Source organism: Odocoileus virginianus, chromosome 25, assembly GCF_023699985.2.
Source record: "Odocoileus virginianus isolate 20LAN1187 ecotype Illinois chromosome 25, Ovbor_1.2, whole genome shotgun sequence".
In the NCBI taxonomy this organism is placed as follows: Eukaryota; Metazoa; Chordata; class Mammalia; order Artiodactyla; family Cervidae; genus Odocoileus; species Odocoileus virginianus.
Window position 1 is genome coordinate 1,159,574 of NC_069698.1, and position 16,485 is coordinate 1,176,058.

The 16,485-nt window shown below is 32.9% G+C and overlaps 1 protein-coding gene across 8 annotated transcripts in view; it reads right to left on the reverse strand.

The window, feature by feature from the left end:
* The window catches only part of NECTIN3 (nectin cell adhesion molecule 3), a 131,653-nt gene that overhangs the window by 64,228 nt on the left and 50,940 nt on the right, over nucleotides 1-16,485 (reverse strand). For 6 of the 8 annotated variants that reach the window (XM_070454917.1, XM_070454918.1, XM_070454922.1 and 3 more), the window contains exons 4-5: nucleotides 15,226-15,343; nucleotides 11,333-11,484 (exon numbers count right to left, since the gene is read on the reverse strand). In XM_070454917.1, coding sequence (XP_070311018.1) covers nucleotides 11,333-11,484; nucleotides 15,226-15,343 — 270 coding nt within the window. Of the gene's footprint in view, nucleotides 1-3,126; nucleotides 4,931-11,332; nucleotides 11,485-15,225; nucleotides 15,344-16,485 lie in introns of those variants that run through there. The other 2 variants (XM_070454916.1, XM_020910730.2) reach the window with 2 other exon arrangements.

Sequence of the window (16,485 nt, forward strand, 5' to 3'; positions counted from 1 at the left end):
TTGGTTTTAAGCTCCTGATGGAAATCTATCACAACTCAATTCAAAGTAGATACACTTTTTTAAAAAACAGTGCTTATTGGAAGATAACAGAAGAAAACAAATGCATCAATAGAAACAATCTAAAAACAAAAGTTGGTATATTCTGTACACTACTCAAGGATTCTTTTGTGCATGAATTTTTATTGGTATAATAAGAATGAAATCAAACTTAATCCAGTCAAATTGTATGTTATTTGGGGGGAAAGAAAACTGTGCTGCTTGCTCTAAAACACTTTCAAGTTTAGAGGAAAAGTGTATTATACTTTTAGTTTAAATATTTTAGGCTTTCAAGTTTTTAATTTTAATTTTATTTTGTTGTCTACACCATGCAGCATGTGAGGGCATGTCGACCTTGGTCTCTGACCAAGGACTGAACTCAAGCCCTCTGAAGTGGAAGCACAGAGTCTAAACCACTGGCTTGCCAGGGATCCCTGTACTATAATTTTTAAGGTCAGAATAAGGAGAAGAATAAGAATCAATGTTATTCCTACTTGAAGCAGCTCATAAGCTGTAAGGTAAAAACACTAAATGCCAATTTAAAAAATATCTTATGGAATTTGTTAATTCCAAACTGAAAATTAATATATAAAAAACTGATGTCAAAGTCACAGCAAAACATTTAAAACATTTTAACTGCTAGGGCTAAAGAGATAAGACAATTTATGACTGTGGGGACTGTTACTGATTATATGTATATATGAAATAGGAATGCTATGATTAATTAAAAGTAAATTTTATAATGGGTAACATACCCCAAACAGCTCCTCAAATTTTATTTAACTGTATCCTTAACCTGGTATGGTTTTGTTTGGAAAGAGAAATTAAATCCATTTCTAATTCCACAAAACATCATTAATGAAAGGGAACTAGATTACAGAGACACACACACACGCAAACACTCTCTCTCTCTCTCTGGGGACAAAGAAGGTAATTCATAGCCATACACTTGTTACAGAAATATGCCTCTAAAGAATTTTTTTAAAAAACTTTTATTTAAAGATTTGTTGCGCAGCTATTGGGGCTACCACCAGATAAGTAACTTGATAAAAAAAAATCCCTGGTACAAATCAAAATTAAATATATCCCAACATACCAAAAATTTGAGAAAGGAGCTTTTTATGGATGATACATCAACAAGTAAATAAGAAAAACAATTCAATCTGTAAATAATTCCCGTTAAAATTAAAAAATCAATATGGGTACCATTTCTTTCTTATACTTTACATTGATTACTTCCACACATTAATAACTTCTTGTTCATACTTTTGTTTTTAGCAGTATTTACCAAAAGCAAAACCAAACTCAAAACAGATGTCTTCACATCTAATATTGCTACATTTCTCTCAATGTTTGCAAGTATACATTATACTTCCTACAGCCTCTTGTGCTGAACATTCAGCCAGGGATACCATTATAAAACTTTCCTATTTATGGCTATCAGAAGCAATTCTACTACTGAAAAAGCTTAACGATTTCTTTAATGTTAGACTTATCAAATGGAAACCTTTCAGGCACATGGTAAAATACTAAATCTTTCAACTATAAAGTACTTCTCAAATATCACTTTTAAAGTTAACCCCTATCCTATTAAAAGTTTCAAGACATTTCAATAAAAATGGAAAAAAAGGGAAAAAGAGTTGAATTAATCTCCACTGTACAAGTATTTTAACCAGTGTGAAAGAAAACTCTAAAGTGAATACAAAAATGAAAAACCAGCCCAAATACATGGTAATAAATATAAACATGGCCAAAATATAGTAAAACTATTCTGCCATCTTTTCCAAGAAGAGAGTAGGAGTTCAACTCATCAGTCAGCTGTGTACATTACTGATATTCAAAATTAATTTAACAAAATGTTTATTAATATGACTATGTTTACAAACAAGTCTCTATGTACAGTAAACATACATAAAGTTCTAATAAACAACAGTGCAATGCTTCAGAAAGTCTTAAGCATTAATAGCAAATTCTTACAATTCTGAAGTCTTTTAGCTTGCCAAATGCTTTGGATTAAGGATACAGAATATATCAAATACTCACTTGCAGTTTTCCATGTCACCCTCCACTGCCAAAAACAAAACCAACCAGCAAAAACTAAACAAACAAAAAGCCCTAACCACACAATGACCACAACTGAAATGGAAATTCACGATCACTAAGCAGATATTTATACTTTTAAAACACAGCTCCTGAAACGCTGCTGACTTCCTTCAGATCAGACTCAAACAGAGACCCGTACGATGTTCTAAATGGGGTTACTCTTCTCAAATTCATACAACACTTCAGACCTCTGTTCCAAAGATGAGGTTCTGATCCAAAAAGGCACAAGTTTACATCTTCCAAAGGAAAAAAGCTTCAGATTGATCTTTCTATGGCCATATATATCATTACTAACATTTTAATTAAAAGTCACTTCAATCGTAAGAGTATTATCAAGAAAGTTTTTATTCCAATGATTTGGATTAAAGAGTCTTAATATTTGCAGTGGTAAGCTATATTTAAAACAAATATTTTCAACAGGACATCAGCTAATTTTACCTAATTGTATCCTTAATCAATACTATACTGAGCATTTGAGGGAGAGAAAGAAAATAGATTTCAAACTTCCACAAAATACTGCTAGTTAAAATAAACTAAGTTATAATCACTGAGATTAAAGCTTGCAAAATTCTATGAACATGTTAGAACTTTGCCTTATAAAAATATCTTTTTTTAGATCTGATGAGGATTGAGAAGGGGTAGGTTGAGAAGGCCAAAAAAAAAAAAGTAACTACTTTGTCTTTATTAACAAAATAAGTCAATTTAGGGTTCTCCTACTAACTTCTATTTCAATTCCATGGCAAAACACCTAAAGGCAATTCTACAGTCCTTTTTTCAAATGAATAATCAACAGGAAAAATATATTCTACGGGTTACAAAATAGTTGTCATTATTATAGTTGTATAGAATCCCACCGCAGAAGCAATTTAATTACCTCACAAAGAAGATCCACATTTGAAGATTTAAGAAAGATTTCTTTTGCAAAAGATGCATGATTTTTGGAAAGAATAAACTTAATTATGTAAAAATCAAAACAAAAAAACCTCATGATGTTTCCAGTTTTAATTGGAAAAACAAAAATCTTGAAACACATACAAACATTTAGGAGAAAAGAGGGGATGGTTTGACAACATCCATCAGCAAGTGTTAGTGACAGGTTCTATAACTCAGATTTTTTTCTTGTTAAATCTCAAATTTCCAAGTTTATTCTATTTTTTCCTATATATATTTACCCGTTTGAACAACATCAATAATAAATGACTGAAACAAGAGGGTCTACCACATTCTTTGCACAGATCCTTATCTGAGTGGTACTCCAATGCTTGTTCGCTTGCTTACATGGTTTTCCCTACAGTGAGATGCCCTCTCTACACTCTATTAAACTACGTACCATCTTCTCATTATTATTCTTATATTTAGCACATAAAGCATTAAAACAAACTACCACTTCATGTACCAACGTTTGCATGACAATATAAGCATTGTCCTCCAGAGATGAAAAAAAACTGTAATAATTATCATGTTTAAAAGGCATGTTTTTATTACTTTTAAATGTATTTTGGACAAAACTATTGATCAGCTAATTATGCTCTTCCACACATCATGTTCACTGAGTTTACTACCAGTTTTTAGTGCAACAAAATACCTTTGAAAGCCACTCTACAGTAACTATGGCAAGGCTCATTAAAATGCAGAGGTAAAGATTCCATTTGTATAGAAACATAGAAAACAATGTTTGAAAAGAAAAGGTGTTCCACCAAGCTGAATTTTTTGTATACTAAAAATATATATAAACATTTCTTGAATTAGTTTTATAGTCAATTTAGATGTAATATCATTTAGTGGTGATAAATTTTGAGAGGTATATGTTCAACAAACATTATACTTGAGATTATATAGTCTTAGGTAAACATTTAATACACAATACCAAGGTAGCTTCCTTTTTTTTTTGTTTCTTTTAATTTCTGTACCAAAAAGTCATACATTTAATGTTGACATTTCTTCTTACCTGTGTGCCTCAGACCAATAAAGTACTCTGCATTAAAATTTAAATCTTGAGACAGTAGTACAGCATTGAAAAAAATTGTAAAGCAGCTCAGATACATCGAACCCAGATTTTACATTTCCATTTGTCAAATCAGAATATAAAAAGTAAGCTTGAAAATCAAGTTGAAAAAGCTTATTATTCCCCCAAGAAAAAGTATGAACAATCTGAAAATGATCAACTAGTATGAATGAAACATTGTACATTAAGTCATATTTAGTGGTTGCTAAACATACCACTCCCTCCTGGAAATTACGGAACCATCTACATGTGAAACTAAGTCATCTTCATTTTCGTCATACTGTTCATCACTGACGAACTTCATTCCCATTTTTAGATCTTCATAATAATCCATTGGTCTTTCAAACCTATTGAGATTTTCTACATTGTTCCACTGCGTTTTTTCAGGCTCTTCTAAATAGTCTTTCCGTATTAGATTGTTCACTGGATTTTTGTTTTCTTTTTTTACACTGTCTGGGTAAGAATCAAGCTCATCTTGCTGAAGAACATCTATCTGTGATTCTTTTTGCATATCTGATGGTGGAATGTAGTTCTTGGCAAAGTAGTCTCCACGAAACGTCCGTCTTCTCCTATAGCAGAATATTCCAGCCAGAACACTTACAAGTACTATGAAGAGAGCCCCACCCACTACACTAGCAATGATCGTGCCGATCGTGTCATCCTTAATTGTTGCCAAAGTTGACAATGGGAAGGGCAATTTTTTTGGTTCTGTTGCTAGATCCTCGAAGTCAGCAGTTGAAGGATGCCACTGAATTGTAGGCTGAAGGGTGGTAGTAGTAGGAGGATCTAATGGAAAAAGTAAAGATAGACAAGACACAGAAAGGCAAAGAATGTCAGTGCAGGCTGATCCAGCAGCAAGCTGAAAAGACAGCACAGTTAATGAAAATATATTCATAGTAACAATAGTTTTTCATTCTTAATTTAAGATCAGAGGATAGTGATACTTCTATATATTTTTTTTTCAGATAACAAAATTGACACTAAGTCAGTTACCAATCACATAAGGGAAGTGAAAAATAATGCATGGTGTAAATCCTAAATTTTCTATTGCGAGTTTAAGCACAATATTGTACTCTAAGAAAAGTATTTTTTAAAATAAAGAGTATTATTTAAATGTTATATATATATACTACACAGCTGGCTTAAGAATTATCATTATCAAAAAATTAAATCAAATCATTCAAATGTACATTTTCTTAGCCAGTACAGTAGCATAAGGAAATAACAGAATGATAAAGTAAAAGAATGAAAAAAATTCAAGTGTGTTTTCTTAATATCCATCTTTACCTAATAAAGTTAATCTTTATTAAGAGGTGAACTTATCTTTAAAAGAATGAAAAACTATAGATTGTTAAGTGGCCGTAGTATAAGCTGTTGGCTTAATAATTCTCTCAAAAATATTTTCCTTAAATAAAGAAAATGCTTTAAATTTTAGAAAGCATGTATGTAGTATATACCATGATTTAGTGATTAAAAAAATAAAAAGTATATATTTATACTATGTTAGCCAATCATGGGCTATTATCAAATGAGACTGACAAAGAAAAAACATGTTATAAAGTGTTACAAAAATATCATCATCATGTCTATATCCCATGGGTAAGATATCTGAACATTTAGGAAATTTGAGAAATTTCAACCATATCTGCAAAATTCAATGTCACATTGCTTTAGGATGGAGTCTCAAAAAGAGCAGCTAATATTTTAGAGAGAACATTCTAATGATACTTAAATATTAGATGCAAATGACCTTGTGTATTGCCATTAGATTATAGAGTAAATAGCTATTAATATTAAAAAGCAACTAAACATAAATAGTAAAAAAATAAAGATTGGTTAATTATCAATTAAGTGGTATTTGCAGATCATGTTACACAAAATTCTAGAGTTTGAAGAAAGGATGAGTTCAAAATTCTTGAATTTCTTCATTGATAAAAAAAATGATCCAAATGATAATCTCCTATAATTATTTTTTAAATGAGTGGTACTGACAGAGCTTTTAAAAAGTGATTGTTAGAAAAATACTAAATCTACATGAGGTAAGTTATTCTAAAATTACAAGCTAAAGAAAAATACTTACTGAAACAGGTTTCATCACGGAATGCCATATGTACAGAATGTAGTAAAAATTTAGCAAGTACAGTATTAAATGTAACAAGGACATTATAAGTAATTTCCTATGAGTGTAAACCAATATAACAGGCAATCCAGTCAAGTACCTTGAAGTTGAATATTATTTATCATAGTATATGTAAGTGAATCAAAGAAGTTTTAATTTGTGAGAACATAATCACTAGCTGAATAAGTTCAATCTTAAAATTGTGGAACAGTAGAATCATTTCCACTGTAAAAGTAGTAAAGCCTCATATAATCCAATCCAACCTCACAGAACCAGGATATTAAAAATTAATCATTTATAAGATAACTCATGTATTTTCTGAGGAGGACTAATGGAAAAGTTTTATGTATTCAATGTTGTCTTTATAATGACTACCAAAGTAAAAAGTATTATAATAAACGGGCATCAGCATGTTTAAACAAAAACACAAATTACCTAATTAATGATTTAAAATTCTAAGTTTGTGACAGCTCTTAATGAAATATTTTTCTCAGAATAGTAAACCTGAGTTCTCACCAAACATAAGATACGTAACTGTACATTTTTATAAAGCATTCTTTAAGAAATCACCATTTATTTCTACTTGTGATGTTCTTTATGTAAACACAAATGGATATCTACTGTTTATTTAACTGAGATTTAACAAAATACAGCTTTCAGAAAATCCAACTACAAAAAAAACAGTAACCCCCCCCAAAAAAATCTATTTAAAAATCTTAAGTCAGTGGTTCTAGAATTTTTTTTTAACCTACCATCTCCTCCTCAACTATTAAAAAAAAAAGAAAAAAAAATAGCCTCACTGTCAATAAATTCCATGAAAAAGGGACTTTCACTAAACTTTACATTTTGTATCTTAAGCAACAGACAGACATATGATGATTCACACGAGACATTTATTCCTGCTTTCCAATTTTGCTCTACTTCAAGATAATTACGGTGAGAGTCCTATTTGTGAAATGAGGCATCTAACAGCTACTTATTTATCAAGATTTAGAAACCGTTCCCAACAGCATTCTGTATTAATGCAGTTTTTTAAATATTCTTTGCTAAATGTGGTAAATAAATATATAACAAATGTAATAAACAAGTAGATTCTGAGTTCTCCAAATCCAACTTCTCAATTTTCCCTTTTCAAACGAATTGAGTCCTGCCAAATAGGAAAACAAATAGTCCAGCAAAACCTCTGTAGCTATAAGCATGTTTTAGCCTAATAATTACTATGTTAAAAATGGAATGAATTGGTTCCTTCTTCTTTCAGACCATATAAATTGTTAAATAAACAAAATCTATAAACACTAAAATTTAAGGACTGCTAAGTTAAGTGTGCTTAATATGTGTGGATCAAATCAATCTGATTTGAAATTAAAGATCTGCACAGGAATATACTTTGATTTTTTTAAGGCATGAGGGAACTTAAGTGATACATGAAAATCTGCTTCTCTATTCTCAGAGAAGTAAGAGGGGTCAGGAGAAAAAACCCACATCAAAAGCAACTAGGAAAACACAATTTCATGCAGTCGGTTAGTACTGGACAGAGTCACTGTACCATGATGAGTAATAACTAAAGTTGTATACTGCAATCTTGGATCCTGAATATACAAAAATCATGCCAATGTGGGAAAATGTATGACAAAATTTCAAATAACTTCTCTCGGAGCTAATAATTCTATTCTGTTCTGGGTTACCATTTAGTTGCCAGTCATATGATATACTCATTTTACAAATATTTTAAAAAATCAGTAATGAAATTTTAAAATATAAATTTTATTATTGAGATAAAAATGTTGTCCTGGAGGAAAGCAAGAACATATATCTCACAATGAAAAAAGACTAACTTTCTGATCATTCATTGTGTAAGTTATGGCCTTTTATTGTGATAAAAGTCTACTAGTAGACCTTAGTAGCCATTTTGGAAAGGCAATTTATATCTAGGATACTAGATATAACTAAGAAGCTCTTAGAGAAGTTAACTAAACTCAGCATGGTATACTGTATTAAAGACTATGGATAGAAAAGTCAAGTCTAATTCCTGATGACTACTTAAAGAAAACTATCTCATATAATGCCATCTTTTTCTGAAGTATTTAGTGGTAATTAATTTAATTTTTCATATTTACTCAAAATGTTGTTTCCACTCTTATAAGACTTGGTAGAAATTGATTTTAAAATGTTTAAAGTTTATCATCAGTGTTACATTACGACTTTTGCCATGAAAATAAAATTACATAAATGTAGATTCTGAATTTTTTATTCTTTCCTGATTGTTTTCTTCTTAAATGTATTCATGCATGCAACAAAAGTTTACTGAACACTTGTTATGTGTTAAGTATTGCTGCAATTGGTGAGAACATAGTATTGATTAAAGCAGACCAAAATCTTGCCTTCAAGAACATATGTTCCAGTGGGGATAAAAATAGGCATGCATATAAATAAAACCAAATATGCAGTCCATCACATGGTAATATGTACCACAGAGAAAAAATAAGGCAGAGAGATGAAAGACAGACAGCAGTAAAGGGGTGAGAAGAGTTTCCATTTTAAATGCAGCTGTGAAGGTGCTATGTGAGCAGACACTTACAGGAAGTGAGGGAAAGAGGCCTGAAGACGTCTGAAGAGTGTTCTCAGCAGAGGCGACGTCTCTGAAATGGGCCTCTTGTGCTCAAACAGCAAACTGGCTAGTATGACTGAAGCCAAGCAAGCAAAGGCTGTATGGTGAGAGGTGAGCTCAAGAAGATAATCTAGCACCAGGACATGGACAGAGCTCACAAATCACTGTAAACGTCTGGTTTTCATTGTGGGCAAAATGGGAAGTCCATGCAAAGTTTGGAGTAGAGGACTGATGTGATCCGGCATGCCCTTTAAAAGGGTTAATCTGGCTGCTCAACTGATGACAGGCTGAAGAGTAGGAATATTGAATAACTGTTCTATAGAGAGGCAAGGGCTGCTGATGGTTTGTGCCAAAGTACTAGCAAAGTAGTAGAGAATTGGTAAGGTTTTGCACATAATGAAAGAGTTCAGACCAATTTGTTGTGGATGGGGTGTGGTACGAGAAAAAAAAAAATCAAAATCAAGAATAAGTATCAAGGATTTCATGCCCTGAGCCAAGTGTACGACAGAGATACCAATAACTAAAAGACAGACAGAGACTCCTAGAGGAAGAGATTTCATAGCAAAAAGCGTAAGAAAGATGAGGAGCTCAGTTCTGAATGCAAATTATACTTCTACATACAAGGGGCTGTGTGTGTGCCAAGTCGCTTCAGTCATATCAGACTCTGCGACCTTATGGACTCTACCCTGCCAGGTTCCTCTGACCACGAGATTTTCCAGGCAAGAATCTGGAATGGGTTGCCGTGTCCTGCTACAGGTGATCTTCCCAACCCAGTGATCGAACCCACATCTCTTAGGTCTCCTGCATTAGCAGGCGGGTTCTTCTAGTGCCACCACTGAAGCCCCCATAAGGGGTTAATGATCACTAACAGACAGTGGGACACACAAGTAACCAGGACTGGGAAATGGACCCAGAATACCAATGATATAAATTTGGCAAACCACCAATTGATAAGACGCTAAAATTGAGCCTTGATATTTAAATGATTACAAAATTAGAACGCGCTGAGCCTAGGATTTATAAGTAATACCCCACACCAAATTCTGTACAACAGAAATAATAAGTATGCAGTCCTTAGGTAACTACATTTTAAATATGGATTTCCTGTGGCTTCAAAGTTCTTTTTTAACAAAAAACCTCAAAGGGAAGAAAAACAGACTAATATACTAACAGATTTATATCAAAGCACTGCTACTGGCAGGAAAGACTAGCTAGAGATGCACAAAACTATAATCTGCTTGTGAGATACATGCAAGAAAAACAACTTGTGTGCCTACCAGGGGCCAGGCACTAAGGATACAATAACAAAGCAAGTACAGGCTGTTCAAATACGAGGACAGATGATTACATAAGCATACAGCTACAAGCTGTGATAAATGCCATGCAAAACAATATGGAGAACTGTTCTTAGATTAAGAGATCCCAGAGGACAAAGAACGCGACATTAATGCAAGCTTAAAATTTCTCTAAAATCATGCAAAAGAATCTGAAAAAGAATAAATATATGTACACATACAAAACTGAATCACTTTGCTGTACATGTGAAACACTGTAAATTAAGTATAGTTCAATTTTTAAAAATTTATTAGTTTTAGACTGAACAGAGATAAACTCTAAATACCTATTATAGAATTACTATACAAACCTGTACTTCTCAAGGTTCTTGTCCTTTTTCCTCTCATTTTCCATTTGTTAGAAATAAAGATTACTACAGTTTTATAAAGAAGGAGATGCTTAAAATATTTATATAATCTTTATAAATAAGCATTCCATTGATAATTTATTATTTATAGCCATACCCTGGAAAAATATTTTAGCTCCAACTATGTTTTGTAAAAACCCAAATTAATACTCAAACTGATGAAAACATTCACAGTGAAACAAATGAAATGCATAAAATCTAAGTTCTTAGTGGCTTATGGACCAACCAGAAAAAACATCTTAAATTTTATTTCATCAGCACATTTTCAGTAGCATGTCCATTTCACCTCTTAGTAACTCAATAAGGCATAAGCTCATATTGAGTGACAAAGATATTTAATAAGAAAGGTCATCAAAATGGATATTTTATTTATTAAAGACACTTGCGTGCAGAATAGCTGCCAAAAGCAAACAAAAAATCCACTATTTATTTTTTGTATAAATACAAAAGAATCTAGAAAGGTACAGACTATATGTAATATTATAACTGAAAATTCAGCTATATGCATAGGTCTTAAAATGTATATGAACTTACTGTATAGACATTTTGACAATTTTTAAGTCATGGAAAGCTACTTTATATATGAATTTCAGGTAGAGTTATTTTATCATATCTCTTTTAGATTATTTGGAAAAACTCACACTGAGGAATATGTATCTTCACAAGTACAAATTACTGCCTCCATCACAGTGTTATTGTTATTACTGTTGTTATAGAAATAATCTACATAACTCATTTTGTGAGTAGATAGTAACTTACCTGAAATATAGATGACCTTTTGATCACTTCTTTGGCCAAGCGAATTGGTCACTTTACAGACATAAACACCAGAATAATTGAAAGTCAGTGGATGGACAAAATGAAGAGTATTGTCTGAAGCCAATAAACCATCAGGCCACTGTCCATCTAACCTAGATTTTAAAAAGCATGAAATTAAATACCTTCAGATTCTATTCACTGGCAACTATTTAAGTAAGATATTACACTTTCCAGTTGTTAGAGAAAGAATCAGCATCCTTTAGGTAAAATTCACTATGAAATAAAAGCATGTAAGTTATGAAATTTCATTTTAGTAGAGATGAACCAACAGATAAAGAACACCCATTTAGAACACCCATTCTTTTAAAACATCAATTCATATAAGCGAAGCTAGGCTAACAGAGGGAATAGGAGAGAAGGAGAGAGAAAAATTATTTACTTTTAAAGAATTATATTCAGAAAACTGGAAAATTAGAAGTATTTAAAAACATACCCATAGTCTTAAAAGAATTAAAACAATTCTCAATGAATTATGAATCCATACATGATGTATCTACAATTTTCACAGTGAAAGTCATCACTTTAGCACATGATAATATTTTAGCACCTTCTGTAACATATTTAAAGAGTAACATTTAATATTGAGCAAATAAATTTATACTGCACTGTACTCCAAATATGGTTAACTTCTAAAGCACCAACAAGGGTCTTCTTACAAAATAATTTTACTCATAAAGTAGGCATTTGTAACAGTAAAAACCAAGGCCCCTTTGCTATCAGTAATAACTCTTTTAAAATGATTTGTATACTAATTAGGCTAAAAGGTTCTATCCGGTGTGCACATTGCTCTATAAAGTATAACAGGAATAAAAGTTCACTGTAAGAACTCTAAAGCTATTCATTGCAATGGAACTAAATGTATACATGTATACATGATGTATACATCATTTTTCCATGTTAGGGTATATCCCACATGGAGGGAGGAGGAACCAGTTAAGTCTTTATTTTGAAAGTGTTTTTACAGCCCATAAATTATTTTTATTAAGATAAGAGGATAAAAGTGAAATAAACCCAGGTACTCAACTAGTAGTATAGTTCGAGTTAAGTAGATTTTCAAAAAGTTCATTCACTCACTCAGTCAGTCATCCATTATTTAATTATTAAGAACTGAACCATTTACCACACTCTTCTCTGATAGTGCTGCTGATATGCACAAGTGAGGAAGATGTGGTCCCTGTTTTCAGTGGCCTGAGCACATGAGCAGACTAACTAATTACAAAGGGAGTAAGAACAAAGAGCAATGAACAGGCACAGAGAAACGAATCAGCACTAGAGACAGGATTCTGTTCTGTGATCCAAACCACCAATAGAACCTTTTAGAGTTGCTATGACTTAATTTAGCATTGAAGGGTAAAGGTAATATTCTTAAATTATTTAAAAAACAAAAACTTCATATCTTCTTCTTAAGAGGACTTTGGAAAGAACACTTTTACAAACATCAGCTTTCAAAAGGTTAACTCTTTTTCTGAAAGTACAAGAATGAATATGAAGTCTATGTATCTTACCAATTAGCTCTGTACTCTGGGCCTTAAATTCTAATCCCTTTAACTCTGAGAAATATAAAAATGGCTTATAATCCTTTAAAGGTGTTTATTCAAATAAGCTAGAAAAATATAAATGCCATATTAAACTCACAACAAAGGACACGCCAAACACCTTACAGGCTCTGTACCTACACTACATGGTTTAGGTTCATCAGCTTTACTCTCACAAAAACCCTATAGAGCACTATTATCAATGAGGAAACAAAGGCTTAGAAAGGCTAAATGATTTATTCAAAAGACTGCTCCAAGTACAGACACCAGAATGAGAACTCAGAAGTGTATGACTTTCAGATATACCCTATCACACATCTTAACCAATGCCTGCTTCCCACTTTGAAGAAAATGTAAATGGAAGGCCTTCACTACTTTAAAAATTTATCTTTGCTGAAAGACAACAGGTTAACCAAACATTCTTTCTCTGATCCCACAAAACACCATCTCAAACAGGAGCAAAGGAATGAAGAACTACTAAAGACCAGCAAGGAGAAAGAGAAAAGGAGGCAGAGCTCACTGCACAAGACGTGTCAACAAACTTCAACAAGACAGAAGACAGACAGGGAAAACAACAGATGCATGAGGCCAGTGCTCCCCAGACAAGACAGACAAACAAGACAGAAGTAATTCTGTCTCCAGGGGACAGATCTTGTATGCCTTCAAACAGTGTTGGTGGCCACAGCTGCGAGTAGGTGTATGCTACTGACTCTAGAGAAGCAAGGCCAGGGATGCTACTAAAATATCCTAGAGTTCACAAGACTGCCTCCAACAACAAAGATTTATCGAGCCCAAAATGTCAGCAGTGCCAAGGCTGAAAAGCTCTGCTGTTGGCTGAAGAAGTCCTTGAAGGAGGGACAGGAATAAGAAAGCAGCCAACTTGGACCAAAGAAGCCAAAGATCCAAAGTCTGACCCACTGTCCTGCAGAAGGCCAGTCAGGCAGAGGGCTAAAAATAGATTAGTTGAAAGTTGAAAAAACAAAACAACAGATTCCACTCAACTCTGCACAGATACCAATGCTTTAGGCAAAATAATGAAGGTTAATTCATGAAAAAAAGAACTCCACTCTTCAATAAGTGGTATCTAAAGCTTCTCCAGGGAAATAACCTCCTCTATAGTAGAATCTACCCATTAAGTACTCCCCACTACAGAGAGTTTCCACTCAGCATTTTAATGCATCACTGTGAAATGAATGGACAACTGAGAAAATCAAGAAATATCTACAAAATAAAAGACCAAACAACAACAAAAGAACCTGGAAGAAAAAAGAAAAAGTAAGCAGGAAACAGAAAAACTCTGCCAAGGAAATAACTCTAGTATCCCAATTTAGAAACAAGAAGACACATCCATAAAAGACGAAAAGGATGCTATGAAAAAGAACAAAGAATAAGACAACACTCTCAGAGACACTGGAAATATCTCAAAAGAAAATTTTCAGGCAATGGTGGGGAAAAAAATCAAAGAAATCTTGGGAGAACAACAAAAATTATTTGAAAACTGAAGAAGAAAGAATGTTTAGTATACAATAAACAGGAATTCTAGTATGAGCAAACAGAAAAGAAAAAAAAAAAAGTAGGGGAAATGACCAAGAAAACAAAGGAGAAAAAAAAATAGAGAAAAGAAAAGAGAGAATTCACAGGTTAACAGATAATTCTCCAGAGTGAAAAGGTGAGGTTGGAGGGGGTAGAAATTGCAAATACTGAGAAATAAGAATGAAATCTCAGCAGAACAGTCTGAAATTTCACCAATAAAGAGAATTAAGGCTTGTCAGTAAAAACTACACAAGTAAAAAGAAGGAATTATTAACCTCAGGAAAAACAAACAGTTTTAAAAAATAAAAGAAAACAGAATTATAGTATACTACTTAGTTCTCAGTAAATAATTTTATTTATTATAGAGAGGCAATGATTACACAACTTAAAGGCTGCTTAACGTCACTGAGATGACAAAGGGCAGGAATATGTATATGGGTATATTTGTGAAGAGGTAGAGATAAAACTAAATTTCCATTTTCATAATAAGTCAAGTGTTAAAAATTAGTAGTTGAGGAAGTAAGTTTAAGACCTATGATGATAAATGCCAGGAGGAATCACTAAAGTTGCCAAGGTAGCCCCTGAGAAACAGAACTGAGGGGACTGGAAGGCGGGGAGAGGTGAGACAGAAAAACACGCAGAAACCCTTCATTTCCAGCTATTACTGTCATCATGTATTACACTGATAGAAACAACTTCAAATATGCACTGAAGAACACTTTTGACTTTTAAATAATTCCTCTTTAGAACTATCAACATTATTACCTGCTCCACACAGATTTGAAGGGTGGTGGATTTGCATCAGCATTACATTTGAGATTAACACCTTTTCTTCCTACGAACCAGTTTCCATCATAGCCTGTTACTGAAACCTCAGGAGCATCTATAAAATAAATGCATTACACAGCAGATTATCTTTTGTTAACAACAGATGCAATATACAGTGATGAAGTGTTAACAACTTTACAGCTGGAGAAGCTGTGTGCTCCCCTCCTCTCACACATACAAGAAGTAAGGAATGTGGTGTTCAGTCCCAACCGGCTCAGTGGCGAAGAACCCGCCTGTCAAGCAGGAGACGTGGGTTCCAGCACTGGATCGGGAGGATCCCCTGGGGAAGGAAATGGCAACCCACTCCAGTGTTTTTGCCTGGAAAACCTACCTCATGGACAGAGGAGCCCAGCAGGCTACAGTCCATGGGGTTGCAAAGAGTCGCACACGACTCAGCAACTGAACAAGAACAAACTCCATAAACTCTGGGTATTTAACTAAACGAACGAATGGATGGTGGACGATGAGCACCAAACACTAGACAGCCACATGCATGTACAATGCTAGTTATTTTGGACACAATGAAAGAACATTCACAAGCTTACAATCACCAAAAGCAAAATATGAGTCCTATTATGATGCAGAAGTATATGAAAAAGAAAATACAGTAATTTGATAATGAGACATGGCATTTAAGCAGAAAGCCACTACATAAAACTGCCCTGAGATATCAATTATAAAAAATTATAAAATTCATGCATTTAATTAATAAGTGTTACATCACAGTTAATATGTTTAAATTAATATTAATATTAAAATAAATTATATTATAATTAATATAATTAATATCATACACTTAATTAATATCCACTGGGCATGAGAGATATGACAAACTTTTTAAGACTATAATTACAACTAAAGTAAATTTTCTGAGGCTGAACTGTTCCAAAACATGAACTTTTATCCACTCCTAAAGGTCTTTTAGCATATGTACTATATAATTAAACGAGTAATTATCCACATCTAACATCAATATAAATGTATACTTTCAAACTGTGAATTCCAATACTAATCATTTACTGAACCATCATTCGTTTAGCTCCTATTAAGTGACAGGCACTGTTTTAGATATTTAGTATCGATATTCTGTATTTATAATAATACCTATACTCTAACAGTAACAGGGAAGATAACATTTTAAAAAATTTAACAAAAATCTGTTATGAGGACTAGCAATGAAAAATATAGAATGATAAG